The sequence below is a fragment of the Heteronotia binoei genome, chromosome 10 (genome assembly GCF_032191835.1).
Source record: "Heteronotia binoei isolate CCM8104 ecotype False Entrance Well chromosome 10, APGP_CSIRO_Hbin_v1, whole genome shotgun sequence".
In the NCBI taxonomy this organism is placed as follows: Eukaryota; Metazoa; Chordata; class Lepidosauria; order Squamata; family Gekkonidae; genus Heteronotia; species Heteronotia binoei.
In genome coordinates this window covers 94165746-94193351 of record NC_083232.1, presented here as the reverse complement: position 1 = coordinate 94193351, position 27606 = coordinate 94165746, and the positions used below count along the sequence as shown (strand labels likewise).

At 46.0% G+C, this 27606-nt stretch overlaps 1 protein-coding gene across 1 annotated transcript in view; it reads left to right on the top strand.

Annotated features, from left to right (window-relative positions):
* Positions 1-27606, top strand: part of COBL (cordon-bleu WH2 repeat protein) — a 262328-nt gene that overhangs the window by 108868 nt on the left and 125854 nt on the right. The window contains exons 7-8 of the mRNA XM_060247787.1: positions 3843-3929; positions 25897-26085. Coding sequence (XP_060103770.1) covers positions 3843-3929; positions 25897-26085 — 276 coding nt within the window. The remainder of the gene's footprint in view (positions 1-3842; positions 3930-25896; positions 26086-27606) is intronic.

Genomic DNA, 27606 nt, shown 5'->3' with positions numbered 1-27606 from the left:
TTTTTTTGTAACAGGAACTCCTTTGCATATTACGCCACACACCCCTGATGTAGCCAGTCCTCTAAAAACTTATAGTAGGTCCCGTAAGAAGAGCCCTGTAAGCTCTTGAAGGATTGGCTACATAAGAGGGGTGTGGCCTAATATGCAAAGGAGTTCCTGCTACAAAAAAAGCCCTGACACTCAGCCATGAGCTTCTTTGGAACATTTAAGAGGTTATCAAAGATTTCAGGTTTTCACGGCTGGTAACATCATTAGAAGAAGAAGAAGAAGATATTGGATTTATATGCCGCCCTCCACTCCGAAGAGTCTCAGAGCGGCTCACAATCTCCTTTACCTTCCTCCCCCACAACAGACACCCTGTGAGGTGGATGGGGCTGAGAGGGCTCTCACAGCAGCTGCCCTTTAAAGGACAACCTCTGCCAGAGTTATGGCTGACCCAAGGCCATTCCAGCAGGTGCAAGTGGAGGAGTGGGGAATCAAACCCGGTTCTTCCAGATTAGAGTCCGTACACCAAACCACTACACCAAACTAGGGTTTGTAGAGTCTTTCGGGATCAAGTGCTGTGTTCTACTGGAGAAAGTTTTCCTTCCAGACGTTTCGTTCTCAGCTGCGGAGAACATCCTCAGTGGCGTTGCAGCCGGAGCAGGCGCTCAGACCTTCTTGGCTGCTGTGCATTGAGTGGGGCTGCTGTGCATTGAGTGCATTGAGGTTGATGCACCAGATAAAGACTGGTGACAGCCACTTTTGTACAGGTGTGGTCAAGCCCTTCCATTTAGAAATACATTGTATCTATGTGAGTTATAGTCTACTTTTTTCACTTGGACTCGAGGCAGATTACGCAGAATGAGCTAATACAGTTGATAGGATGGGGGGATGGGGGGCATTCAATAAACAGTACAATAGAATGTTCATAGAACCAATCACAAATCTAGAAACAGAACTGAAGTAAAGTGTAAGTCATAACGTGACGTCAAATGATACAAAAATGATGTGGTAGAATCCTAGTTTCAGTAAGCTAAACACAGCAATATAGACCACAGTTTTTAATAATTTAAGTAACTTCTCTCTGTATGGTTGGATCTAATGGTTCCCTTTTATCGGAGGAAGGAGACTGACTGATTTCTCACTAGGCTTGTTCCGGTCTCAGAGCCCTTTCCCCTCCGGTGCTTCTGTTCAATTTTGCATAAGATGCCACAGGGCTGTGACTTGCCCCGCCTCTTCCCTGTGGCAAGCAGAAACCGTTTTTCAGACGATCTTGCATGCCACAGGCAGAGCCGGCACGTCCTTAAGGCAAGATTCGGCAGTTGCCTCGGGCGCTGGCTCTTGGAGGGGCGCGTTGTTTCTGGGCACACAGGGGCTGGAAGAACTCTCCCAGCCCCTGTGCTCCCAGAAACAACACAGCACCTTTCAGTCTTGGGCTTTGGACTTACTCCCCGGGAAACATGCCTGGGATCTTGCTGGGGGTGGGGGTGGGCTGCTTTCCCCTTTGCCCGCCAACTTGGAAGCACAGCTGAAACCCCGCGAGATTTACTCACGCTGCTGCGAAAGCCGCAGCAGCAGCAGGTGCCAGACAACAGAGAATGGAAAGCAAGCGGGTGGGAAGGGGGTGAGCAAAGCTACTCCAGGGCAGGGCTTGCCTCAACTTCCCTTGACATCACTGCCCAAATAAGGAGCTTTAAAATATAACCCTCATCCCCCCCACCCCCCCAAAGCCAGTGTAGGTCGGGCTTTCTCCGTCGGGCGAGGCATGGGACAGGGAAGGCTGCAGGGCAAGGGCATGGAGGCTCAGGAGGTGAAGCGGGGCGGTGGTGGGGAAAGTGGGATCCCTCTGCCCGGTTGTCAGCTTGGAAAGGGGAGGGGAGGAGGACACGGCAGCCCCTTCTCCCTCCCCAGGACTGAAAGGCGCCGCGTTGTTTCTGGCCATGCAGGATCTGGGAGAGTTCTTCCGACCCCTGCTCCCAGAAACAACGGCACATGTGACATCATCATAACCCAGGCACGCGCACGCTTTGCGTGCACACGAAGAAATTACAGGAGGGGGGGGATGGGCGCACGTCAGGATTCTGCCGCAAGCGGCAGAACCCCACACACCAGCCTTGGCCGCAGGAAAAAGGTGGGGCAAAAACCTAAATCAGTTTTGCAGGGCTTGCAAAACTACCCGGATCCAGTACAAAGTGCTGGTCATAACCTCTAAAGCCCTATATGGCCAAGGACCGACCTACCTGAGGGACCGTCTCTCCCCATATGAGCCCCAGAGAGCACTGAGGTCAGTGGGAAAAAACAGACTGAATATCCCTGGGCCAAAAGAAGTCAAACTTCAAAGCACCTGCACTCGGGCCTTTTCCGCTGCGGCCCCACAACTCTGGAATCAGCTCCCAGAGGAGGTGCAGGCCCTGCGGAACCTAGACCAGTTCCGCAGGGCCTGCAAGACCGTCCTCTTTAAACAGGCGTTCACCAATGACTAAATTAATGTTTACCGCCAGATTAATAATGTTTACCGCCAGTATCAGATCTAGGAATGTTTTAATCATTGATTGGTTTTAATGTGAATTTAATATGAATTTATTGTTTTATTATTGTGTTGTTCACCTTAAATGTTGTTAGCCGCCCTGAGCCTGCTTCGGCGGGGGAGGGCGGGATACAAATAAAATTTTACATTACATTACCCTCTGTCAACTCGCGTTTAAGATGGAACCCGGAAATGACACCTAGCCATCTTATGCATATACTGAACTGTGGCACTTTAATTTGTAGCTGTTAATAATTTTAATTGTTTATTTAATTTAATTGAATGTATTTAACTCTTTTAATTGTCTTTTATTGTAATGATTGGATTTTAGTGTAATCATGGTGTAAACCATGTCATGTGAGCCGCCCTGAGCCCGCTTTGGCGGGGGAGGGCGGGATATAAGAATAAATTTATTATTATTATTATTATTATTATTATTATTATTATTATTATTATTATTATTATTATTATTATTATTATTATTATTATTATTATTATTAAGTTGCAGCCCCACGGCAGCTGTAATCAATTTCAAATCGAATTGGTCTCAATCTCTCCAGGGATATGCTTCAAAAGCCAGTATAACCACAATCTTTCTCTCCAGTTGAGGCCCACAGTGCTGAACCTTGTTCTCCTCTCCTCCATTTTATTTTCACAACAGCAGGCCTGGTGAGGTAGGTTAGGCTGAAAGTGTGTGACTGGCCTGAAGTCACCAGTGAGCTTCCATGACAGAAGAATTAAAACCCTGTGTCTTCCAACTCCCTAACCTAAGTATTTTAAGTAAAGGTAAAGCAAGCACCAGTCGTTTCTGACTCTGGGGTGACGTTGCTTTCACGACGTTTTCACAGCAGACTTTTTATGGGGTGGTTTACCATTGCCTTCCTCAGTCCTCTACACTTCCCCCCCAGCAAGCTGGGGACTCATTTTACTGACCTCGGAAGGATGGAAGGCTGAGTCAACCTTGAGCCGGCTACCTGAACCAGCTTCCGCTGGGATCGAACTTAGCTTATGAGCAGAGGGCTCCGATATCAGTACTGCAGCTTTACCACTCTGCGCCATGGGTATCTAGAAATTTGTAACTGACCAGTCTAAAAGTCCTTTTCTGCACTGCTCTCTGATCCCCCTGCTCCTCACTGGGTTCTTCTGTAACCTTCTCTGAATAGTCCGGTGGTATGAACTCAGCGGTGGGAGCTTTCCTAAATAATGCTGAACACATTGTCTCCGGTTTGCTTTCATAGCGTTTTATTGGTCTGGTCTGTCACAGTTGTTTGTAAGTGGCATGGAATGTGTTTCTTTTGGGATGGTTACATAAGATACTTAATTTGTGTTCCAGGCAGAAGAGTCCTTGATGAGGATGGATGTAGATTATGCCGGTGAGGAGCCTTTAAAATCGACTGCATCGAGCCAACAAAGCCTGGATGTAAGTATTAACATGGCCTTTAGGTGGCGGTAATGTCACATAAAAAGCTTTCTGTTCTAACGGCTTGCTTGCCAGAAGGTTCTTTGAGGCAGAGATTTCATGCGTCCTGATAGAATTCAGTTCTGTAATAATAGTTCAGTTCTGTAATAGATATCTGGCTGTAATAAAAACCAGCAAACAACACGGGAGAAAGCCGTATTTGGTCTTGCAGAGTAACTGGGGTAGGAGCCATAGCTTAGTGGTAGAGCATCTTTCTCTCATGCACAAGGTCTTGTCCCTGGCACCTCCAGCTAAAAGGATCAAGTAGAAATGGTCATGTGAAGGTCTTGTCCCTGGCACCTCCAGCTAAAAGGATCGAGTAGATATGGTCATGTGAAGGTCTTGTCCCTGGCACCTCCAGCTAAAAGGATCGAGTAGATATGGTCATGTGAAGGTCTTGTCCCTGCCACCTCCAGCTAAAAGGATCGAGTAGATATGGTCATGTGAAGGTCTTGTCCCTGCCACCTCCAGCTAAAAGGATCGAGTAGATATGGTCATGTGCAGGTCTTGTCCCTGGCACCTCCAGCTAAAAGGATCGAGTAGATATGGTCATGTGAAGGTCTTGTCCCTGGCACCTCCAGCTAAAAGGATCGAGTAGATATGGTCATGTGAAGGTCTTGTCCCTGACACCTCCAGCTAAAAGGTTCAAGTAGAAATGGTCATGTGAAGGTCTTGTCCCTGCCACCTCCAGCTAAAAGGATCGAGTAGATATGGTCATGTGCAGGTCTTGTCCCTGGCACCTCCAGCTAAAAGGATCGAGTAGATATGGTCATGTGAAGGTCTTGTCCCTGGCACCTCCAGCTAAAAGGATCGAGTAGATATGGTCATGTGAAGGTCTTGTCCCTGGCACCTCCAGCTAAAAGGATCAAGTAGAAATGGCCATGTGAAGGTCTTGTCCCTGCCACCTCCAGCTAAAAGGATCGAGTAGATATGGTCATGTTCAGGTCTTGTCCCTGGCACCTCCAGCTAAAAGGATCGAGTAGATATGGTCATGTGAAGGTCTTGTCCCTGGCACCTCCAGCTAAAAGGATCGAGTAGATATGGTCATGTGAAGGTCTTGTCCCTGGCACCTCCAGCTAAAAGGATCAAGTAGAAATGGTCATGTGAAGGTCTTGTCCCTGGCACCTCCAGCTAAAAGGATCGAGTAGATATGGTCATGTGAAGGTCTTGTCCCTGGCACCTCCAGCTAAAAGGATCGAGTAGATATGGTCATGTGAAGGTCTTGTCCCTGACACCTCCAGCTAAAAGGTTCAAGTAGAAATGGTCATGTGAAGGTCTTGTCCCTGCCACCTCCAGCTAAAAGGATCGAGTAGATATGGTCATGTGCAGGTCTTGTCCCTGGCACCTCCAGCTAAAAGGATCGAGTAGATATGGTCATGTGAAGGTCTTGTCCCTGGCACCTCCAGCTAAAAGGATCGAGTAGATATGGTCATGTGAAGGTCTTGTCCCTGCCACCTCCAGCTAAAAGGATCGAGTAGATATGGTCATGTGAAGGTCTTGTCCCTGCCACCTCCAGCTAAAAGGATCGAGTAGATATGGTCATGTGCAGGTCTTGTCCCTGGCACCTCCAGCTAAAAGGATCGAGTAGATATGGTCATGTGAAGGTCTTGTCCCTGGCACCTCCAGCTAAAAGGATCGAGTAGATATGGTCATGTGAAGGTCTTGTCCCTGACACCTCCAGCTAAAAGGTTCAAGTAGAAATGGTCATGTGAAGGTCTTGTCCCTGCCACCTCCAGCTAAAAGGATCGAGTAGATATGGTCATGTGCAGGTCTTGTCCCTGGCACCTCCAGCTAAAAGGATCGAGTAGATATGGTCATGTGAAGGTCTTGTCCCTGGCACCTCCAGCTAAAAGGATCGAGTAGATATGGTCATGTGAAGGTCTTGTCCCTGGCACCTCCAGCTAAAAGGATCAAGTAGAAATGGCCATGTGAAGGTCTTGTCCCTGCCACCTCCAGCTAAAAGGATCGAGTAGATATGGTCATGTTCAGGTCTTGTCCCTGGCACCTCCAGCTAAAAGGATCGAGTAGATATGGTCATGTGAAGGTCTTGTCCCTGGCACCTCCAGCTAAAAGGATCGAGTAGATATGGTCATGTGAAGGTCTTGTCCCTGGCACCTCCAGCTAAAAGGATCAAGTAGAAATGGTCATGTGAAGGTCTTGTCCCTGGCACCTCCAGCTAAAAGGATCGAGTAGATATGGTCATGTGAAGGTCTTGTCCCTGGCACCTCCAGCTAAAAGGATCGAGTAGATATGGTCATGTGAAGGTCTTGTCCCTGACACCTCCAGCTAAAAGGTTCAAGTAGAAATGGTCATGTGAAGGTCTTGTCCCTGCCACCTCCAGCTAAAAGGATCGAGTAGATATGGTCATGTGCAGGTCTTGTCCCTGGCACCTCCAGCTAAAAGGATCGAGTAGATATGGTCATGTGAAGGTCTTGTCCCTGGCACCTCCAGCTAAAAGGATCGAGTAGATATGGTCATGTGAAGGTCTTGTCCCTGGCACCTCCAGCTAAAAGGATCAAGTAGAAATGGCCATGTGAAGGTCTTGTCCCTGCCACCTCCAGCTAAAAAGATCGAGTAGATATGGTCATGTGCAGGTCTTGTCCCTGGCACCTCCAGCTAAAAGGATCGAGTAGATATGGTCATGTGAAGGTCTTGTCCCTGGCACCTCCAGCTAAAAGGATCGAGAAGATATGGTCATGTGAAGGTCTTGTCCCTGGCACCTCCAGCTAAAAGGATCAAGTAGAAATGGTCATGTGAAGGTCTTGTCCCTGGCACCTCCAGCTAAAAGGATCGAGTAGATATGGTCATGTGAAGGTCTTGTCCCTGCCACCTCCAGCTAAAAGAATCAAGTAGAAATGGTCATGTGAAGGTCTTGTCCCTGCCACCTCCAGCTAAAAGGATCAAGTAGAAATGGTCATGTGAAGGTCTTGTCCCTGGCACCTCCAGCTAAAAGGATCGAGTAGATATGGTCATGTGAAGGTCTTGTCCCTGGCACCTCCAGCTAAAAGGATCAAGTAGAAATGGTCATGTGAAGGTCTTGTCCCTGCCACCGCCAGCTAAAAGGATCAAGTAGAAATGGTCATGTGAAGGTCTTGTCCCTGCCACTGCCAGCTAAAAGGATCAAGTAGAAATGGTCCTGTGAAGGTCTTGTCCCTGCCACCTCCAGCTAAAAGGATCAAGTAGAAATGGTCCTGTGAAGGTCTTGTCCCTGCCACCTCCAGCTAAAAGGATCGAGTAGAAATGGTTATGTGAAGGTCTTGTCTCTGGCACCTCCAGCTAAAAGGATCAAGTAGAAATGGTCATGTGAAGGTCTTGTCCCTGGCACCTTCAGCTAAAAGGATCAAGTAGAAATGGTCGTCTGAAGGTCTTGTCCCTGGCACCTCCAGCTAAAAGGATCAAGTAGATATGGTCATGTGAAGGTCTTGTCCCTGGCACCTCCAGCTAAAAGGATCAAGTAGAAATGGTCATGTGAAGGTCTTGTCCCTGCCACCGCCAGCTAAAAGGATCAAGTAGAAATGGTCATGTGAAGGTCTTGTCCCTGGCACCTCCAGCTAAAAGGATCGAGTAGAAATGGTCGTGTGAAGGTCTTGTCCCTGGCACCTTCAGCTAAAAGGATCGAGTAGAAATGGTCATGTGAAGGTCTTGTCCCTGGCACCTCCAGCTAAAAGGATCAAGTAGAAATGGTCATGTGAAGGTCTTGTCCCTGGCACCTTCAGCTAAAAGGATCAAGTAGAAATGGTCGTGTGAAGGTCTTGTCCCTGGCACCTCCAGCTAAAAGGATCAAGTAGAAATGGTCATGTGAAGGTCTTGTCCCTGGCACCTCCAGCTAAAAGGATCAAGTAGATATGGTCATGTGAAGGTCTTGTCCCTGGCACCTCCAGCTAAAAGGATCAAGTAGAAATGGTCATGTGAAGGTCTTGTCCCTGGCACCTCCGGCTAAAAGGATCAAGTAGAAATGGTCCTGTGAAGGTCTTGTCCCTGGCACCTCCGGCTAAAAGGATCAAGTAGAAATGGTCCTGTGAAGGTCTTGTCCCTGGCACCTCCGGCTAAAAGGATCAAGTAGAAATGGTCATGTGAAGGTCTTGTCCCTGCCACCTCCAGCTAAAAGGATCAAGAAGTATCCTCACAATTTCTATTGCTTGATTTCGCAATTTAAAGAAAAAGATAAAGATAAAAAACTGTAAATTAAAAATGTAAATAATTTCAAGCTTCTTCATTTCTTCTACAATTCTCTGTTTTTTAAAAAAAATTATTGGGGGGAGGGGAAGTTTGCTAGTGGGCAGCTCACCCAGGGCACCAAAAGCCACAAGTCTTCTGATTAGCCCCTGGAGATTCAGTCGGCTGTGCGGACTTTAAAAAACATTGCTTTGGCAGCAGCTGCTACCATAGCACAAGGATCTGCACTGTGCGACTGAAGGTAAGCTGCAGCATTAGGGTTGCCAATCCCAAAGTGGGAGCAGGGGATCCCCCCGTTTGGAAGACCTCCCCCCACTTCAGGGTCACGAGAAAGTGGGGGGGAGGGAAATATCCGCTGGGCACTCCTTTATTCCCTATGGAGGCCGATTCCCATAGGGTATAGTGGAGAATTGATCCACGGATATCTGTGGTTCGGGGTGGGGGGAGCTTTTTCTTTTCAGGTAGAGGCACCAAATTTTCAGCATAGCATCTGGTGCCTCTCCTCAAACCACCCTCCAGGTTTTAAACAGATTGGGCCAGGGAGTCCAATTATATGAGCCCCAAAAGTAGGTGCTCCTATCCATCATTATTTCCAATGGAAGGAAGGCATTTAAAAGGTGTGTGGTCCCTTTAAATGATATGGCCAGAACTCCCTTTGGAGTTCAATTATGCTCGTCACACCCTTGCTCCTGGCTCCACCCCCAATGGCTCCTGGCTCCACCCCCAAAGGCCCCAGATATTTCTTCAATTGGACTTGGCAACCCTATGCAGCATCCATTTTGTGGCTGGCTCCACCTCCAGTGGCAACTACTTTACAGCCATTTGGTGGCTGTGCTCACCACACTGTGGCAGAATTCCAAAGGTGCTCACATGCTCAAAAAGGTGGGGGGGGGGCTTAATTTAGAATCTTCCCATTCTACTTCAGCCTGTCAAGAATACTTCCGCCAACTTCCCCCTCCTAGATCTCAACACAGAGCACTTGGTATGTCATATTTCTCTTTTGTTTCTATGGTAATTAAGAACTGTGTGCAATAGTTTGGTACTGTTCATGTTACTGAGTGTTAAAAGCTGCAGTACTGCAGTCCTAAGCTCTGCTCACGACCTGAGTTCAATCAAACCTGAGTTTTCAGGCTGCCATCTCCAAGGTCGGCTCAGCCTTCCATCCTTCCGATGTTGGTAAAATGAGTATCCAGCATGCTGGGGGGGGGGGGGAAGTGTAGATGACTGGGGAAGGCAATGGCAAACCACCCTGTAAAAGAACCAGGCTACTGGCGCTTAAAATCAAAAAGGTGGCAGAGCAGTTTTTAAACTAAATCTTGGGGGAAAGCTGACAGAAGATGAAATGTCTCTGGTTCGGGAGGACTCATCTCAAAGAGATGAAGGGTTAGCTGTTACTTTTCTACCAGGTAATGGATCAGAGTTGTCCACTGAGATAGTGACAAACAGAGTGGACTGCCTGCCAGAGTCTCGTGGCAGGAGGAATGTGGCGGGCCTAGCTTGCCTGAGAAGTTACAGATGTTTGTACACAAATGCTAGAAGTGTTCAAAGTAAAACTGGTGAATTGGAATGTTTAGTGTTGGGAGAAAACATAGACATTGTGGGAATTTCAGAAACTTGGTGAAATGAGGAGAATCAGTGAGACACGGTGATTCCTGGATATAAGTTATATTGGAAGGACAGGGAGGGAAGGGTTGGAGGTGGGGTGGCTCTGTATGTCAGAGAGGGCATACGGTCCAGTAAGACTGAGGTCAGAGAATTAGATTCCCTTCTAGAAATGCTTTGGGTTGAAATAGAGGGCCCAAGAGGAAATTTAACTATGGGAGTTTGTTATCGCCCACCAAATCAAAAGATAGAGGACGACTATAATATGATGGAAGGATTAAAGATAGTGGCTAGACGTAAAAAATGTGTCTTCATAGGTGATTTTAACTACCCGCAGATTGATTGGGTCAATATGTGTTCTGGTCGAGAGAAAGAGATTGAGTTTCTAGATGCTTTCAATGACTGTGCTATGGAGCAGATGGTCTCTGAACCTACCATGGGTGGGGCGATCCTGGATTTGGTCCTAAGTAATGCCCAAGACTTGGTGAGAGATGTAAAAGTGATCGCACCGCTTGGGAGCAGTGACCATAACGTTATTAATTTCACCATTTGTATAAATAGAGAGTTGCCCCAAAAGTCCAGCACAACCACGTTTAACTTTAAAAGGGGTAAATTCTCTGAGATGCGGAGGCATGTGAAGAGGAAACTGAAAGGAAAGGTAAATACAGTCAAAACCCCTGGGGAAGCTTGGAGGCTATTTAAAAGTACAATCCTAGAAGCTCAGATAAAATATATACCACAAGTTAGGAAAGGCACAAACAGGTATAAGAGAAGGCCTGCATGGTTAACAAACAAAGTAATGGAAGCTGTAAAAGGTAAGAAGGACTCCTTTAAGTGGTGGAAAGCTAGACCAAGTGAGATTAATAAAAGGGAACACAGGCAGTGGCAAATCAAATGCAAGACTGTGATCAGGCGGGCAAAAAGGGACAATGAGGAGTGTATTGCAAAAAACATAAAGACAAACAATAAAAATTTCTTCAAATATATTAGAAGCAGGAAACCAGCCAGGGAGGCAGTGGGGCCCTTAGATGACCAAGGGCTAAAAGGATTACTGAAGGAGGATAGGGAAATGGCTGAGAAGCTGAATGCATTTTTTGCCTCCGTCTTCACTGTGGGAGAAGTGTTTGCCTGCTCCAGAACCACTTATATTGGAAGGGGTGTTGAAAGACCTGAGTCAGATTGAGGTGACAAGAGAGGAGGTCCTACAACTGATAGATGAATTAAAAACTAATAAGTCACCAGGTCCGGATGGCATACATCCAAGAGTTCTGAAAGAACTCAAAGTTGAACTTGTGGATCTCCTGACAAAAAGATGTAATCTTTCATTGAAATCTGCCTCCGTTCCTGAGGACTGGAAGGTAGCAAATGTCACCCCCATCTTTAAAAAGGGTTCCAGAGGTGATCCAGGAAACTCAGGCCAGTCAGTCTGACTTCAATACCAGGAAAGTAGGTAGAAGCCATTATCAAGGACAGAATGAGTAGGCACATTGATGAACACGAGTTATTGAGGGAGACTCAGCATGGGTTCTGTAAGGGAAGATCTTGCCTCACTAACCTGTTACAGTTCTTTGAGGGGGTGAAAAAACATGTGGACAAAGGAGACCCAATAGATATTGTTTACCTTGACTTCCAGAAAGCTTTTGATAAAGTTCCTCATCAATGGCTCCTTAGTGAGCTCAAGAGTCATGGAGTAAAAGGACAGGTCCTCTTGTGGATCAAAAACTGGCTAATTAATAGGAAGCAGAGAGTGAGTATAAATGGGCAGTCTTCACAGTGGAGGACGGTAAGCAGTGGAGTGCCGCAGGGCTCAGTACTGGGTCCCATGCTCTTTAACTTGTTCATTAATGATTTGGAGTTGAGAGTAAGCAGTGAAGTGGCCAGGTTTGCAGATGACACTAAATTGTTCAGGGTGGTGAGAACCAGAGAGGATTGTGAGGCACTCCAAAGGGATCTGTTGAGGCTGGGTGAGTGGGCATCAACGTGGCAGATGAGGTTCAGTGTGGCCAAGTGCAAAGTAATGCACATTGGGGCCAAGAATCCCAGCTACAAATACAAGTTGATGGGTTGTGAACTGGCAGAGACTGACCAAGAGAGAGATCTTGGGGTCGTGGTGGATAACTCACTGAAAATGTCAGGACAGTGTGCGATTGCAATAGAAAAGGCCAATGCCATGCTGGGAATTATTAGGAAGGGAATTGAAAACAAATCAGCCAGTATCATAATGTATAAATCGATGGTGCAGTCTCATTTGGAATACTGTGTGCAATTCTGGTCACCACACTTCAAAAAGGATATTATAGCATTGGAAAAAGTGCAGAAAAGGGCAACTAGAATGATTAAAGGTTTGGAACGCTTTCCCTATGAAGAAAGGTTGAAACGCTTGGGGTTCTTTAGCTTGGAGAAATGTCGACTGCGGGGTGACATGATAGAGGTTTACAAGATAATGCATGGGATGGAGAAAGTAGAGAAAGAAGTACTTTTCTCCCTTTCTCACAATACAAGAACTCGTGGGCATTCGATGAAATTGCTGAGCAGTCGGGTTAGAATGGATAAAAGGAGGTACTTCTTCACCCAAAGGGTGCCACAGGAGGTGGTGGCGGCTACAAGCATAGCCAGCTTCAAGAGGGGGTTAGATAAAAATATGGAGTAGAGGTCTATCAGTGGCTATTAGCCACAGTGTGTATATATATGTGTGTGTGTGTGTATATAAAACTTTTGGCCACTGTGTGTAACACAGACTGGATGGGCCATTGGCCTGATCCAACATGGCTTCTCTTATGTTCTCATAAAACAACATACAAGCTTTATTGTACTCCAGTTTTCTCCCGGGACAGTGTGCTTATGCTATTTATAGAAAAGCAAAAACTGTTTGATAGCAGATTCACGTTATTCTCGTCAGTTAAAGCTCTAATACATCCTCACACAGCTAGATAAATTCTTATACAGTTAGGACAATTAAAATACTTTCCAGTTTCAGTAATTAGACTTCTTCTGTTTCAAAATTAATAAACCTCATATAGTCTTATACCTGCAATATCTAAATTATACCAGCAACACTATGCAGTGGGGCTTTCAGTTGTGGTTTGTGATTTGGCACGGGTGTCTGCTGTTCAAACAGAGGGCTGGGTCTTTAGATTTCATGCTACAAAAGTGAAGGATGATAATCAACTGATTTGTAGCTCATGTATAAGCTTTGCACAGTTAGAGGCAAGACTTCCATAGCTTTCACACATGCTAAATAATGCTGTTTCAATCCACATCAGTGTCCATCCATTCCACACAGTAAAATCCAATTGCAAAGTGCATTGAATCTGCATTATTTCGTGTGTCTGAAAGCGCCCTTAAGAGTTGGACTCAGAGCTTCCTGAAGGTTTACTGTGGTGTAATTAAACTCCAGCTCCAGCAGATTATGATTCATGTCTGATCCAAAGAGCAGCAAACGAAGCTAGGAACAGGCTTGCAGACTGAAGTAATGTTATTAAAAATCTAATGAAAATAGATTTAACCAATGGGGGGGGGGGTAGTTAGAAATATATTGGAGACTATTAATCAAGAGTTTCCAGCAGCAAAACCTTTTCTTGCCTTCAGTCTGGCATCTGTACAGCTGAGATACTGAACAGAGACTGTTTCAGTACAAACAGAGAAAGCCCTTCGAATGTAAACATTTGAGCAGCTGGCAGCAAAGATTAACAAAGTATCAGTGGGAGGGGAGACCTAGTGAACACAGTGGCACCATCTAAATGTAACTAAAGCCAATTCACGCCCCTGTTCAAATACGAGGGGTATAGTTTGAAAAGACAACCAGCCAAGCTTCAGAATATTATCCATCACAATAGAATGTGTGTGTGTGCGATTAAAATTACTTTGGCTGGTGCTCTGTTATAGTTACCTTCATCCCCTTTTGTTAATTCTGTCAGGGGGATTTACTATAAGGTTCCTTGGCAACCCGCGGTCAAATCGAACGTTACAGGTTTTTTTAAGAGTTGGGTCCAGGGAACACTTTAAAAACTGTAGTGTAACGCTCACGATACTTTGCTGTATAAGTCGCTTTGCGCACACCAGTAGCATTTCATCCTGAGTTATAATGGGATTATTGCTTTGACATCAGCCAGTGCTGCATTTTCTACTTCTACAGCCATTTCACTCAGTTTAGATCACTGTTCAATGCAAGCTTATAATTCATTTGAACAGAAGAACCTGGAGCAGGCATAATGCGCACCAAAGTTTCAAGAAGAAGAAGAAGATATTGGATTTATATCCCGCCCTCCACTCTGAATCTTAGAGTCTCAGAGTGGCTCACAATCTCCTTTAAAGGAGATTGTGAGCCGCTCTGAGACTCTTCGGAGTGGAGGGCGGGATATAAATCCAATATCTTCTTCTTCATCTTCTTCTTTATCTTCTTCCCCCACAACAGACACCCTGTGAGGTGGGTGGGGCTGAGAGAGCTCTCACAGTAGCTGCCCTTTCAAGGACAAGCTCTGCGAGAGCTATGACTGACCCAAGGCCCTTCCAGCAGCTGCAAGTGGAGGAGTGGGGAATCAAACCCGGTTCTTCCAGATAAGAGTCCACATACATAACCACTACACCAATCTGACTGCAAGTTTTGTTCATTAATTGGGGCATTTGTGTGTATGTCAGTCATATTTAGGATCACTGTAAGGTTAAAACCATTTCGCTTTTGACATCTATTTCTTTTAATTATTAAAGTATTTTAATATCCTGCCTTCCTATTTATGGAGACTTGAAGCAGCTTACAAAGAGCATGTGCCAAAAAACTTTCATAGCACAGAACAGTAAAAATCAAACAACTTTTTAAAAGATCCAAAATTCTCAGCCACCTCCCCGCCACGAAGGAGAAATGACAGCCTTGATCATAGACTGTCTCAAGAGCCAGTTGGTGTAGTGGTTAAGTTATCTGGAAGAACTGGGTTTGATTCCCCACTCCTCCACTTGCAGCTGCTGGAATGGGTCAGCCATAGCTCTCGCAGAGCTGTCCTTGAAAGGGCAGCTACCGTGATAGCTCTCTCAGCCCCACCCACCTCACAGGGTGTCTGTTGTGGGGGAAGAAGATAAAGGAGATTGTGAGCCACTCTGAGATTCTGAGTGGAGGGTGGGATATAAATCCAATATCTTCTTCTTCAAACTTTGGTGTGCATTATGCCTGCTCCAGCTCTCTCAGCCTCACCCACCTCACAAGGGGTCTGTTGTGGGGGAAGAAGATAAAGGAGATTGTAAGCTGCCCTGAGACTCTGATTCAGAGACAAAGGCGTGGTATAAATCTGCAGTCTTCTTCTTCGCCTTACAGTGCCTTCAAAAACAAGGCAAAGTGGGGGCACCCTTCTGTCAGGCTGTTCAACAAGGCCAATCTCACAGCTGAAACAGCTCCAGGCAGTGTTGCACTTAATTTAATAAATTTAGGTGTGGGAACAGCCAGGAGGCATCGCTAGGAGGATCTGAGTTGGCACACAGGTTCATATTGGGAGAGGTGGTGATTTTAAGTATGTGGTTCCCAGATCTAAAGTATGAGGAACTTCTTTTAAGGTTAATGTTACAAGAACAGGTGATAATCAGCTTATGCAGTGATGCAGTAATTCAAATTATTAGGAAGGGAACTGAAAACAAATCAGCCAGTATCATGATGCCCCTGTATAAATCGATGGTGCGGTCTCATTTGGAGTAATGTGTGCAATTCTGGTCACCGCACCTCAAAAAGGATATTATAGCATTGGAGAAAGTGCAGAAAAGGGCAACTAGAATGATTAAAGGGTTGGGACGCTTTCCCTATGAAGAAAGGTTGAAACGCTTGGGACTCTTCAGCTTGGAGAAACGTCGACTGCGGGGTGACATGATAGAGGTTTACAAGATGATGCATGGGATGGAGAAATTAGAGAAAGAAGTCCTTTTCTCCCTTTCTCACAATACAAGAACTCGTGGGCATTCGATGAAATTGCTGAGCAGTCAGGTTAAAATGGATAAAAGGAAGTACTTCTTCACCCAAAGGGTGATTAACATGTGGAATTCACTGCCACAGGAGGTGGTGGCGGCTACAAGCATAGCCAACTTTAAGAGGGGATTGGATAAAAATATGGAGCAGAGGTCCATCAGTGGCTATTAGCTACAGTATATGTATCTATGTATATGTGTGTGTGTGTACACACACATATATTGACCACTGTGTGACGCAGAGTGTTGGACTGGGTGGGCCATTGGCCTGATCCAACATGGCTTCTCTTATGTTCTTTTGCCCAGGAATTGGGATTCAGCAGAGGGAAGGAATTTGTAATCTTTTCCTGTTATCCAAAGGTTCCCTTGAGCTCTTTGTCTGCTCAGTCTTGCCTTCCTCTCTCAGAACTGTCAGCCTCAAATAGCAGATGCCTTGCAACTCCCATTGACCATCAGTGACAAAATTCCTGTTCTTCTTAAATGCAACTAGATTGTTCATAAACGACTAAAACTAAGTACATGAGAAGCCATACTGGATCAGGCCAATGGCCCATCGATCCAATACTGTGTGTCACAGTGGCCAAAAAACCCAGGTGTGTCCAGGTGTGTCCAATACTGTGTGTCACAGTGGCCAAAAAACCCAGGTGTGTCCAGGTGTGTCCAATACTGTGTGTCACAGTGGCCAAAAAACCCAGGTGCCCCCCCCTCCAAGCACCAAAGAGATAGAGCATCATCTGCCCCAGACAGAGTTCCATCTATACCCTGTGGCTAATAGCCACTGATGGACCTCTGCTCCATATGTTTATCCAGTCCCCTCTTGAAGCTGTCTTTGCTTGTAGCTGCTACCTCTTCCTGCAACAGTGAATTCCATGTGTTAATCACCCTTCGGGTGAAGACGTACTTCCTTTTATCCATTCTAACCCGACCGCTCAGCATTTTCATTGAGTGTCCATGAGTTCTCATATTGTGAGAAAGGGAGAAAGTACTTATTTCTCTACCTTCTCTATCCCATGCATAATCTTATAAACCTCTATCATGTCACCCCTCAGTCGGCATTTCTCCAAGTTAAAGAGCCCCAAGAGCGCCAACTCGTAGCTCTGGGGCAGCTTGTGCGAAAACAGAGAGAAGCGCCAGGGGCAAAAGGGCTCTCCACCCGGAACAAGCCCTAGAGCAAAATTGGTCTAAGTTTTAAGGGTGGTTATTACCAATGCTCCCTCTTAGCTGTGGAGCAAAAATTCAACTTCGTGAGCAAACTAGCATGGAAGTTGTGAACAAGCAATTTGGCTGCTGCATAAATTAGATTGCTCTGGGGCCATCCTTCCCGAGCTAAGACAAAAATGGGGGAGCTGGAGGCTAAAAAATTGTGAGCTAGTTCACACAAACAGCTTAGAGCAGGGGTGTCAAACATGCGGCCTGGGGGCCAAATCATGCCCCTGGAGGGCTCCTATCAGGCCCCCAAACAATTGGCTCTTGTCTGCTTCTTTCTCCCTCTCTCTTGCTTCCTTCTGCATCTCAGCTTGCTTTGCAAGGCTTGCTCAGTTGCACAGGAGCTACAGAGCAAAACCTCAATTTTCTCCATTGGTTGAGGCTCCTTCCTCTCCTGGTCCCCTGTGGAGGGAGGGAAAGAGCCAGAGCTTCCTCTGCCCAGTTCCCTGGATCCCATGGGAGAAACACAAAATTAGTCGTGTTCTTTGTATTCCATAAAATGTTTGTATCTCTGCTACTTAATCTTAAATAGGTACACATATGGCCTGGCCCGACATGGCCCAACCTGGCCCCAAAAGGTCTCATTTAGGTCAGATCCGGCTCTCATAACAAATGAGTTCGACACCCCTGGCTTAGAGGGAACACTGGTGATTACATCAAGCTGATAGCAGTCGTTATGGGCTTTTGAATCTCTGCACTGCATTCCTTGAAAATATTTTGTGTTCAAATGAATTTGAGATCTGTTGCATAATCCCCATGGTGACTTCTAACTACGATCCAATTTTTAGTTTCAATTTGTTTGTTTAAGGCACATGTGCTGGCTTTTAAGTGAATGGACAGCATAACTTTTATCCGTGCTGATAACTTCTTTTGGTGGAGCTGTGCGCTTGCACATGAAAGCTCAAAACTTGAATAAACTTTTGCTGGTCTTATACGTGCCACTGGACTCCAAATTTGTTCCACGGCTTCAGACCAGCACAGCTGCCCATCTGGATCTGTGTATTTGTGAGACTTTTTTTTCTGCAGCCTTAATGGCGGGAGGTTTCCTTCCCTCGTTAAATGCCCTTTTACACATTACAAATAGATAAACATTTCACCTGATTTTGGACCAAATTACACATTATGCGTTAAGATAAGATGACTCCAGATTCCCTGCATCCACACAGCTCGTCCAAAAATGTAGTGTGTAGTTTGGCAGCTTGTCAAAGAGATCTTTCCAAAGGGTAGCCGTATTGGTCTGCAGAAGTGTAGCAAGATTGGAGTTTAGTTAGCACAGAGACCAGCAAGATATAAGCTTTCAGCAGTCAAAACTCTCTCTGCCAGATACCTTACCAGGTGTGCAGGGTTCTGGTTTGAATTGGGGAGAGCCGCTCGAAGTCCCACGCCTGACCGTTGGAGTCCTCTGGTCAGGTGCGTGAGGGCGGCAGAGGGACAGGAAGAGGGGCGCACAAGTCAGTCTCCTTAGGGGGAGAGGAAATCCCAGGTGCTGCCTGCCTGACCCCCCCCCCCTGCAAGGCAGGCCGCTCTGCACGGCCACACTGGGATCTTCTTAATGTCACTCCTGCACTCTTCCTTCCTTGCCATGATCACCAGGACTGGTTGCTCCAGTCCTCACCTTCACCCAGCAAGCCTTCCCTCCCCAGCAAAAGCTCCCCCCTGAAGTCAGCCCCTGCCGGCTTCTCTGCCCTGGAGGGCAAGCCTGACCCGGGACGGAGGCTCTGCCACGGCCCCTCCTCCCCTTTGCCACGGCATTCCTTCTGGAGTCGGGAGTGAAGGCAGCCTGCAGCATACTTGTTAAGAGTGATGGCAGCCACCAATGGTGGGTGACAGGGAACTCAAAAGAGGGGCCACAAAGATGGAACAGGATTTTCATTGGAGGGGCCAGGACCCTCCCAGCCCCCCCGTAGCTATGGGCCTGGGGAGAGGGGGCTGTTAAATATTTGACCGTTTCCTCCTCCTCTGGCCTCCTGATCAAAGATAGCCTCAGGGCAGCACTTTCTGCCCCATGCACTTGCATTTTCATGAGGCCTTTTTTTTTTTAAACGAGATCTTTTTATTTTACCTTGGCATAGACCTAACTGACAAGCAAAGACTATGAAGAGCTGAGTCCGAATGGCAAGAGAGCTTTATAATGGACATGAAGTGTTTGTTTCTTTGGGTCCAGATGCCTTATTTATGTGAAGACCAAAGACGTCCTTTGTCCTTTTTCAATATTCAGAATATTCATTAGTGGATCTGACTGCAGAGGCTGTTACGAAGAGGCCTGCGCATCGGGAAGTCTGAAGTGGCTTGTGCGCAAACAGAGGAGGCCTAAGTGGTCGCAGTTGCTCCAAGAGGCTCGGTTGAGATGAAGGCTGCCCGTTGGAGAGATGATTGCAAATAGGATACCTTTATGGAACCCTCTTTAGCCATTATGACTCTAATATGCAGGATTGTCATTTTAAAGCAAGAGGACTTGAACATCAAAGCTGCTTTTTAATATAATAAAAGGGCTAGACGCTTGGAACCGAAAAACAAAACAAAACCCAACCTTCATAAACTTTCCTTTCCCCCTCTTTAATTAATACCACATTGTGCATAGTTATGATGTGATTGTTATCTTAGGGATCTTTCTTCCTGGCAGAGCATAAGAAGGAAATAAAATCACTGTCGGGTTATAAAATAATGGGGTGTGTTCATTAATATATTTATTACAGATATCTAAATATGTATACGCATATTAAAATTATAATTTTAACAGGAGGCACCAAAAGAAGAAGAGTAGGATTTTATACCCCATGTTTCTCTATCTTAAGGAGTCTCAAAGCAGCATACAATTGTCCTTCCCTTCCTCTCCCCGCAACAGTTCATCGGGATTTGGACTGATATGTATCTAAGGGCAGCTGAGAAGATTATTTTTCACAGCTCTTCAGTGACCCCAGACAAAGGATTGATATCGCTGAGATTACTACAGCCAACTCAGCAAGTTTATAATTTTCCTGGGACCCCCTGTAAAGTCTTTAATATCCATAATTAGGAATAATAAGGCTCGGGGGGGAGGGTGGATTTTATCCCCCCTAATATGCTTGGAGCCTTTCAGGACTGGTGGGTACCAGTTCTAGTAAATTTATTTACCTGTGTAGATAGAACCGGTAAGCTCCCACAGGAGTGGTCCTCTTGCGTTGTTGTACCTATTTATAAGAATGGGGAACAGAAAGACCCAGCCAATTACAGACCAGTAAGTTTACTAGATATTATAGGTAAACTTTAAGCAAAACATCTTTTATTGAAGTTAGAAGAGGGGGTGTCTGAAAATGACCTGTTAAAGACAGAACAAATTGGATTTAGGGCAGATATCATAGAATCACAGAGTTCGAAGGGACCTATAGGGTCATCTAGTCCAACCCCTGCACAATGCAGGAAACTCACAAACGCCTCCCCCTAAATTCACAGGATCTTCATTGCTGTCAGATGGCCATCTAGCATCTGTTTAAAAACCTCCAAGGAAGGAGAGCCCACCACCTCCCAAGGAGGAAGCCTGTTCCACTGAGGAACCGCTCTAAACTCACGAACACCTCCCCCTAAATTCACAGGATCTTCATTGCTGTCAGATAGCCATCTAGCCTCTGTTTAAAAACCTCCGAGGAAGGAGAGCCCACCACCTCCTGAGGTAATTAAACTAAAGATCATTGCTTTTTATTACAGTATTTTAAATAAAACAAATATGTGAATGGGCTATCCAGACAATTGCATGTTGCATTTATTGCCTTAAAGCTTCTTTCAGCTCTATCCTAAGGCAATGTCTGTGGGACAAATTAAAGAAACTGAATATTAATATTGGTCTGAATTAAAGCCCTCCATACTAGCACCGCTCTTAGTTTATAAATCTCCAACCAATTGTCCAACCCAATTCTAACCTCAAAAAGTGTACATCAGGGCTATATCCTGGCATGCTTGCTTTTCAACTTCTATATAAACAACATGGTTGAACGTTTGTCGGGAACATAATATTTTTTTGGTTAGGCTTGGAAAGAAAGCTATTTCGATTTTCCTTTATGCCGATGACACATTATTTGTATCCCATTCACAAGCTGAGCTTAAAGGCTTTTAAAACAGCTTAGCCTTTATCGTAAAACAATATTCAAAGTCAATTATGATAAAACTAAGGTCATCGCTTTTAGCAAAAAGCCCCCTTTCCATAAATGGTCAATGGATGAGAACTCATTAGAGCAAGTGTCCTCTTTTAGAAGTGCTGCATAATTTGGGGTACATGACATTTCACCCTTGTTTGATCCTGTTAAGATTATCTCCACTGGCCCTGCTCTCTTGCCCCTGGTTTCAGAAGCAGTGTGGGAGCCTTCTTTCAAGACCACGGAAAATTCCGGTAGTAGCAGCGGGACTCTGGGAATCACTCCCCACAGAGATTCTCCTGGTGCCAAAGGCAAGAAAATGCCAGCAGGCAAGAAAATGCGTAGTGGCTCAACATTTCGTTAATTCTCCCTGCCTGGAAGTACTCTTCTCCCCTTACATTTTAATTATGAATGTTTTTCATGATGGTTTTAAATAGTATGTTATGGCTTGTATAGTTTTATTCTTTAGGTTCTTACTTTGTTACTGTACTGCTGCGTTAAGTAGCGCTGTTCCTTTTTATCTGTTAGGTGTCGTTTTTGCTTTAACTCCTCCTTTTCCGCTGCCACCTTGGGAATATTTTGTTGAGAGAGTGAGGTATAAATATTTTAAAGACATAGTGAACCATCTAGCTGTTTTTGCTGCTGCAGGTTCTTACCTGCAATATTTTAATGTTCTAATGTCTTACGTTTATATCTGTTTTGTTTTATGTAATGTTTTATGTAATGATACGTAAGCTGCCCTGAGCCTGCTTAGGTGGGGAGAGTGGGAAATAAGAGGAAGGGAGGAAAATAGATGGAGGGGACAGAGGGGGGAAGGAAGGAAACAGCTCTGAAACTGGAATGGACCCTTCAGTCTCTTCTTACCCCCTCAACTCTCAGTCATATATTGAATTCTGAACTTACTACCAATGTGCAGATCAAAAAAAATCCACATAATGGAACCAAGGACACAAAGGAATGGTCTTTGTAGACGTTTTCAGAAAACCCCCGAAGTTAAAGTGGAAAGGGGACTGACTAGGAATGGAATCACACACCCCTCTCCATTATTATGAATTTTTCTATAGAGTCCATCTCATGGGATTACATTTTAAGATCTTCTCTATCAGATGGAGATGGTGGCGGGTAGAATTAAACCTCCCCAGGTTTAATTCTCCAGAAGTGATGTGTGCACTTACACATATATCACAACTTATTTAAAAAAAATGCTGACTGAGAGCTTGTGAGATCACAGTCTGCATTATGAGGTTACCTAGCAACCCAATACAACTGGGATTCCCCCCCCCCCAAAGTAAGGCATGGAGGGAGGGAGTAGGAGAAAGCAGGCGGTAGAAGATGTGGGGGAGAAGTCAGTGGCGAGAAGGAAGAAGAGGGGGGAGGCTGGGATGGAGGTGGAAGCAGAACTGGTGGTGATGTGAAAGGCAGGAGGAGAAGATGGTAGGAGAGATCAAACAGGAGAGGAAATAGAGGCTGGTGGAGAAGGGTATTTCCATTCCCCTACCAGTTTCTTGTGGGTTGCCCATGAATATGTGTTAAGTCAAGAAGAAGCTTCATTCAATTGGAAAAAATCCTTCTCGATCTAAGGGCAAAGTAATTCAGCATTTTCTATGTAAAGTTACATCTTTAAAAATAATTCAAGGCAAGGCGCAAACAGTAAGTTCTGAGAAATTTGTTCCATCAGCATTTAGCCTTCTGAGTCCCATAAATGTTCCTGATGATTGATGGGTTTGTGTGTTTCCAGATATATTTACTCACAAACAAAGAAACAATTCTATTCTTGGTATAAACTTTTCCATTTGTTCTTTTTACCTTTCCCCCCCTTTCTTTCATGGTTATCAAAGAATTGCTCTGCCACTGTTAACTCAAATTTTAAAGCAACGATTTTGACTTAAGATCTATGTATGGGGGAAGCTGCAAATTAAACATTTCAAATGTGGATTTTGTTCAGGGCTAAAGAAGAGCTTAACTCAAAAGAAAACGTAGTGACCATTATGGTGAGAGAACAGGGAGCCTAACTTCCTTTCTGGCCTTTGAGTATGGCCATAAAAGTAGAGGAAATGTCAAGGACACAAGAATGGTTGTGATCCCCGGGGCGTAAGGAGAGTGTGGGTAAGGAATAAAGAACAAGACAACCTGTTTTACCTAAAGAAAAGGCCACCACTTTTATTTACTGCTTCTCAGGAGTACGGGGCAGATCCAAAATCAGGCCTGATTAACCTCACCTAGCCTGCTGGCAGTGAAACTGTGGAATGGCAAACCCCGGGATCCATGTGGGCACCAGCCACTGTGTGGTTCCCTTGCCAGTTGGTGGTAAGAGCCCCCCAAACGGCCACCAAGCTGGGCATGCTGCTGAATCAGCTGTACCCGAGCACCCCTTAAGGTGATCCCCCAAGCAGTGGGAGGCGGGCATGCAGGCAGGGCCGACCCTGGGGCTCATAGCGCCCCAGGCAGCCTCGCCCTCCCCAGCAGAACTGCGTGGTGGTTTTGGTGTAGTGGGGAAGTGCGTGGACTCTTATCTGGGAGAACCGGGTTTGATTCCCCACTCCTCTACTTGCACCTGCTGGGATGGCCTTGGGTCAGCCATAGCTCTTGTAGGGGTTGTCCTTGAAAGGGCAGCTGCTGTGAGAGCCCTCTCAGTTCCACCCACCTCACAGGGTGTTTGTTGTGGGGGAGGAAGATAAAGGAGATTGTGAGCCCCTCTGAGACTCTTGAGCGGAGGGCAGAATATAAATCCAATGTTATTGTCTTCTTCTTCTCCTCCTCTTCCCCCCCTGCGGTGCTCCTCCTCCCTCAGTTCTTAACAATTTTAAAGCTCGGAAAGGGGCGGTGATGCGCCGCACTCCTGGCCTCTTTCAAAGCTGACCCCGTCCCCCCGCCAATCAGCTGATCGACAGGAAAACTCGCACCTGAGGCTGGGCTCCTATGCCCCTCTGGCATGCTCACGATCATCACGGCTGGGGGCAGTGGCGGTGAGCAACCCGCTGGAAAAGTGGCACCGCCCTTACCTCCTCTCCACTTCCTTCCTGCGCCCAGAAAGGAAGTGGGGAGGAAGCAAGGGTGCTGCCGCTTTTTCAGTGGGTCGCTCTCCGCTGCTGCCCCCAGCTGCGCTAATCGTGAGCACGCCAGAGGGGCATAGGAGCCCAGTCTCCAGCGTGGGTTCTCCTGATGATTGGTGGGGGAGTCAACTTTAAAAGAGGCTGGGAGCACGGCGCTTCACCGACCCTTCTCAAGCCTTAAAATTGTTAAGAATGGAGGGAGGAGGAGGCAAACGGGCGGGGGGGGGGGATAAGGCCGAATTTGGCACCCCCACTCTGCCGGCATCCTGTTGCGTTAGTTGGAGCTGACAAGGGGAGGGTAGATAATTTCAAAAATTCTCTGTGTATGGGAATGTTACTATGGTTGATTTTAAAAAATAATTTTGGAATTTCAAGCTTCAAAGTGTCTTCTTTACAACGTCTTTGTTTACTCTGTGCGCAAATATGTCACTGCATCTTTTAGTCCACTTCTTGAAGGTAGATTTCCAGGGGGGCGCTGCGTAACTTTTTTTCTGAAAAGGGGGCGTTAGGCCAAACAAGTTTGGGAACCTCTGTCCTAAGCAAATGCCTAATTTGCCTAGCGGGCGGGCTGGCCTTGCACGCAGGCCCTGCCTCCCCCCCCCCCTCAAAAAAAGGATTGCCCCAGTGCCCAAGTAGCCAGAAAAGCCGTGAGAAAGGGAGGAAAAAACACTTAAAAGGAAAAAACTGAAAGGAAAACCGGTAACAGCCGAAACACAGGGAGGGAAGATGCTGCAAACTGAATGGAAGTCCGTAGTCCAGCAGCAGTCATTTAAATAGAGAGTTGGGAGAGAAGCAATAGCTCCCAGGACTGTCCACCTCTCCTCTCGCTCCCCAATTATGGGTACTGTCCCCTGCTCCAAACCTCGTGGCCGGTATGTCCACCACTTCCTCTTGCTCCCCAGCCTGGGGCCACAAAGGCAGCTTCAGGTGAAAGATCACTGGATACAGCGTTCAAATCTCTTTTAGCTAGTTTACATGCTGAGCAGTTAATCAACACAGGCTGCTGTTACAACAGACATTCAGTATAACCTCAAATATAATTGTTTCTGTAGAACCAAGCAGTCCAGTCCTTTTCCCCCAAGCCCATTCTGTCCTCCAAGTGAATATCATATGAACATATGAAGCTGCCATATACTGAATCAGACCTTTGGTCCATTAAAGTCAGTATTGTCTTCTCAGACTGGCAGCAGCTCTCCAGGGTCTCAAGCTGAGGTTTTTCACACCTGTTTGCCTGGACCCTTTTTTGGAGATGCCGGGGATTGAACCTGGGACCTTCCACTTCCCAAGCAGATGCTCTACCACTGAGCCACGGTCCCTCCCCAATGCCCATATCTGCTTGGGTATAACAGTTGATGCAATTACTTTATGTAAGCGGTCCCTTCTAAAGCATGAGGCTGAGTTATCAAGTCAGTAAGAACGAATTTTTGTTTTCCCTTTATACGCAATATACGTGGTAGCGAGTGTTCCCTCTAAGCTGAGTTAGCGTGAAGTAACTCACAGATTTTTAGCCTCCAACTCACAGATTTTTATTTTAGCTCAGGAAGGATGACCCCAGAGCACACTAATGTATGCAGCAGCTCACAACTTTAATTCCAGTAGCCGGGGCTTTTTTTGAGCAGGAATGCAGCTCCGGCAGGCTTGGCATCAGAAGGTGTGGCCTAATATGCAAATGAGTTCCTGCTGAGCTTTTTCGGCAAAAAAAAGCCCTCCCAGTAGCTCACAGCTTTAATGCCAGTAGCTCACAATTTTTGCTTACAAGATTCTGCAGTTTAGAGGGAACATTGCCCAGAGGTTTCGTGTTAAGAAGGCATTTTGATGGAGTTCTGCTTCTACTTGCAGAGAATCGCAACAGCTCCCAATTCTCCTTCAGTGAATTCTTGTTCCGTGACTCTGGGTCCATCGCTGTCTCTTGGGAACATCTCAGGAATGACTGCAAGCAGTGAAGTCAAAAAGCGGCGAGCACCTCCCCCGCCAACAGTGATGCCTCAGAGTGGGGAGACAAACGGGCAGGAAAAAATACTGAGTCAGGTAAGGATTGCATTTAAAAACGGAGATGTGAGTTGTGCTATAGTGGGCATCAAACGACACATGATGCTTATTGTGTGTTTTGTTTTTGTGACTTTTCCTCACTCAGGCTGGCTACAGACCACAATATCCAACTGTATATGTGTAAAATATCGAGGCAAGGATTGTAGCCTTCTGTCTACCAGGATGTTGCCTCCCAAAGCTGCCCCTTCAGCAAGTTGCTTTGGCCTTGCCATTCCTGCATAGCATCCAGTGCCTCTCCTCAAAACACCCTCCAAGTTTCAAAAAGTTTGGACCAGAGGGTCTAATTCTAGGAGCCCCAAAAAGAAGGTGCCCCTAACGGTCATTATTTCCAATGGAGGGAAAGCATTTAAAAGGTGTGCGGTCCCTTCAAATGTGATGGCCAGAACTCCCTTTGGAGTTCAATTATGCTTGTCACATCTTTACTCCCGGCTCCATCCCGTGTCTCCTGGCTGCACCCCCAAAGTCTCTAGATATTTCTTGAATTGGACCTGGCAACCCTAGTCCAGTTATATTGACCTCTGCTGCTACACCCTGCTCTGGCCTGGGATGGTATCTGATCAGGGATGACAAGTGATGATTGCCCATCATCCAGCTGGTGAATTATGGGTGCATCTTTGTATATATCTTATGAGAGTACTGTGTACATATGCCTATTTACCATCCTGTGCCAGTTTGGTGCAGTGGTTAAGTGTGTGGACTCTTATCTGGGAGAACTGGGTTTGATTCCCCACTCCTCCACTTGCACCTGCTGGCATGGCCTTGGGTCAGCCATAGCTCTGGCAGAGGTTGTCCTTGAAAGGGCAGCTGCTGTGAGAGTCCTCTCAGCCCCACCCACCTCACAGGGTATCTGTCGTGGGGGAGGAAGATAAAGGAGATTGTGAGCCGCTCTGTGCCTCTTGAGTGGAAGGCAGAATATAAATCCAATGTCGTCGTCGTCTTCTTCTTCTTCTTCTTCTTCTTCTTCTTCTTCTTCTTCTTCTTCTTCTTCTTCTTCTTCTTCTTCTTCTTCTTCTTCTTCTTCTTCTTCTTCTTCTTCTTCTTCTTCTTCTTCTTCTTCTTCTTCTTCTTCTTCTTCTTCTTCTTCATCTTCATCTTCATCTTCATCTTCTTCATCATCATTGTTGTAAAGCTGCCCTGAGCCCTGTGTGCAGGGGATGGTGGGATTAATCTAACTAATTTGCTAATATTTCCCTAGAGTCAGTTGCAGTAGTTAGTGATATGTATTTATGTCAGATATTTCAGCCAGGTGTCCAGGGATAAGACTGGAGAGCTGAACATAATCTCTTTTTTAGAGGGGGGACGTTTCGAATTGTGATGACACAAAATACAGGGGTGGGGTACAGTAAATATACTCTGCAAATGCAGTTTTGGGCTGTATCAACAGAAATATAGTGTCCAGATCACGTGAAGTGATGGTATCGCTTTACTCTGCTCTGGTAAGACCTCATGTGGAGAATTGTGTTCAGTTTTGAACACCACATTTTAAGAAGGATATAGAAA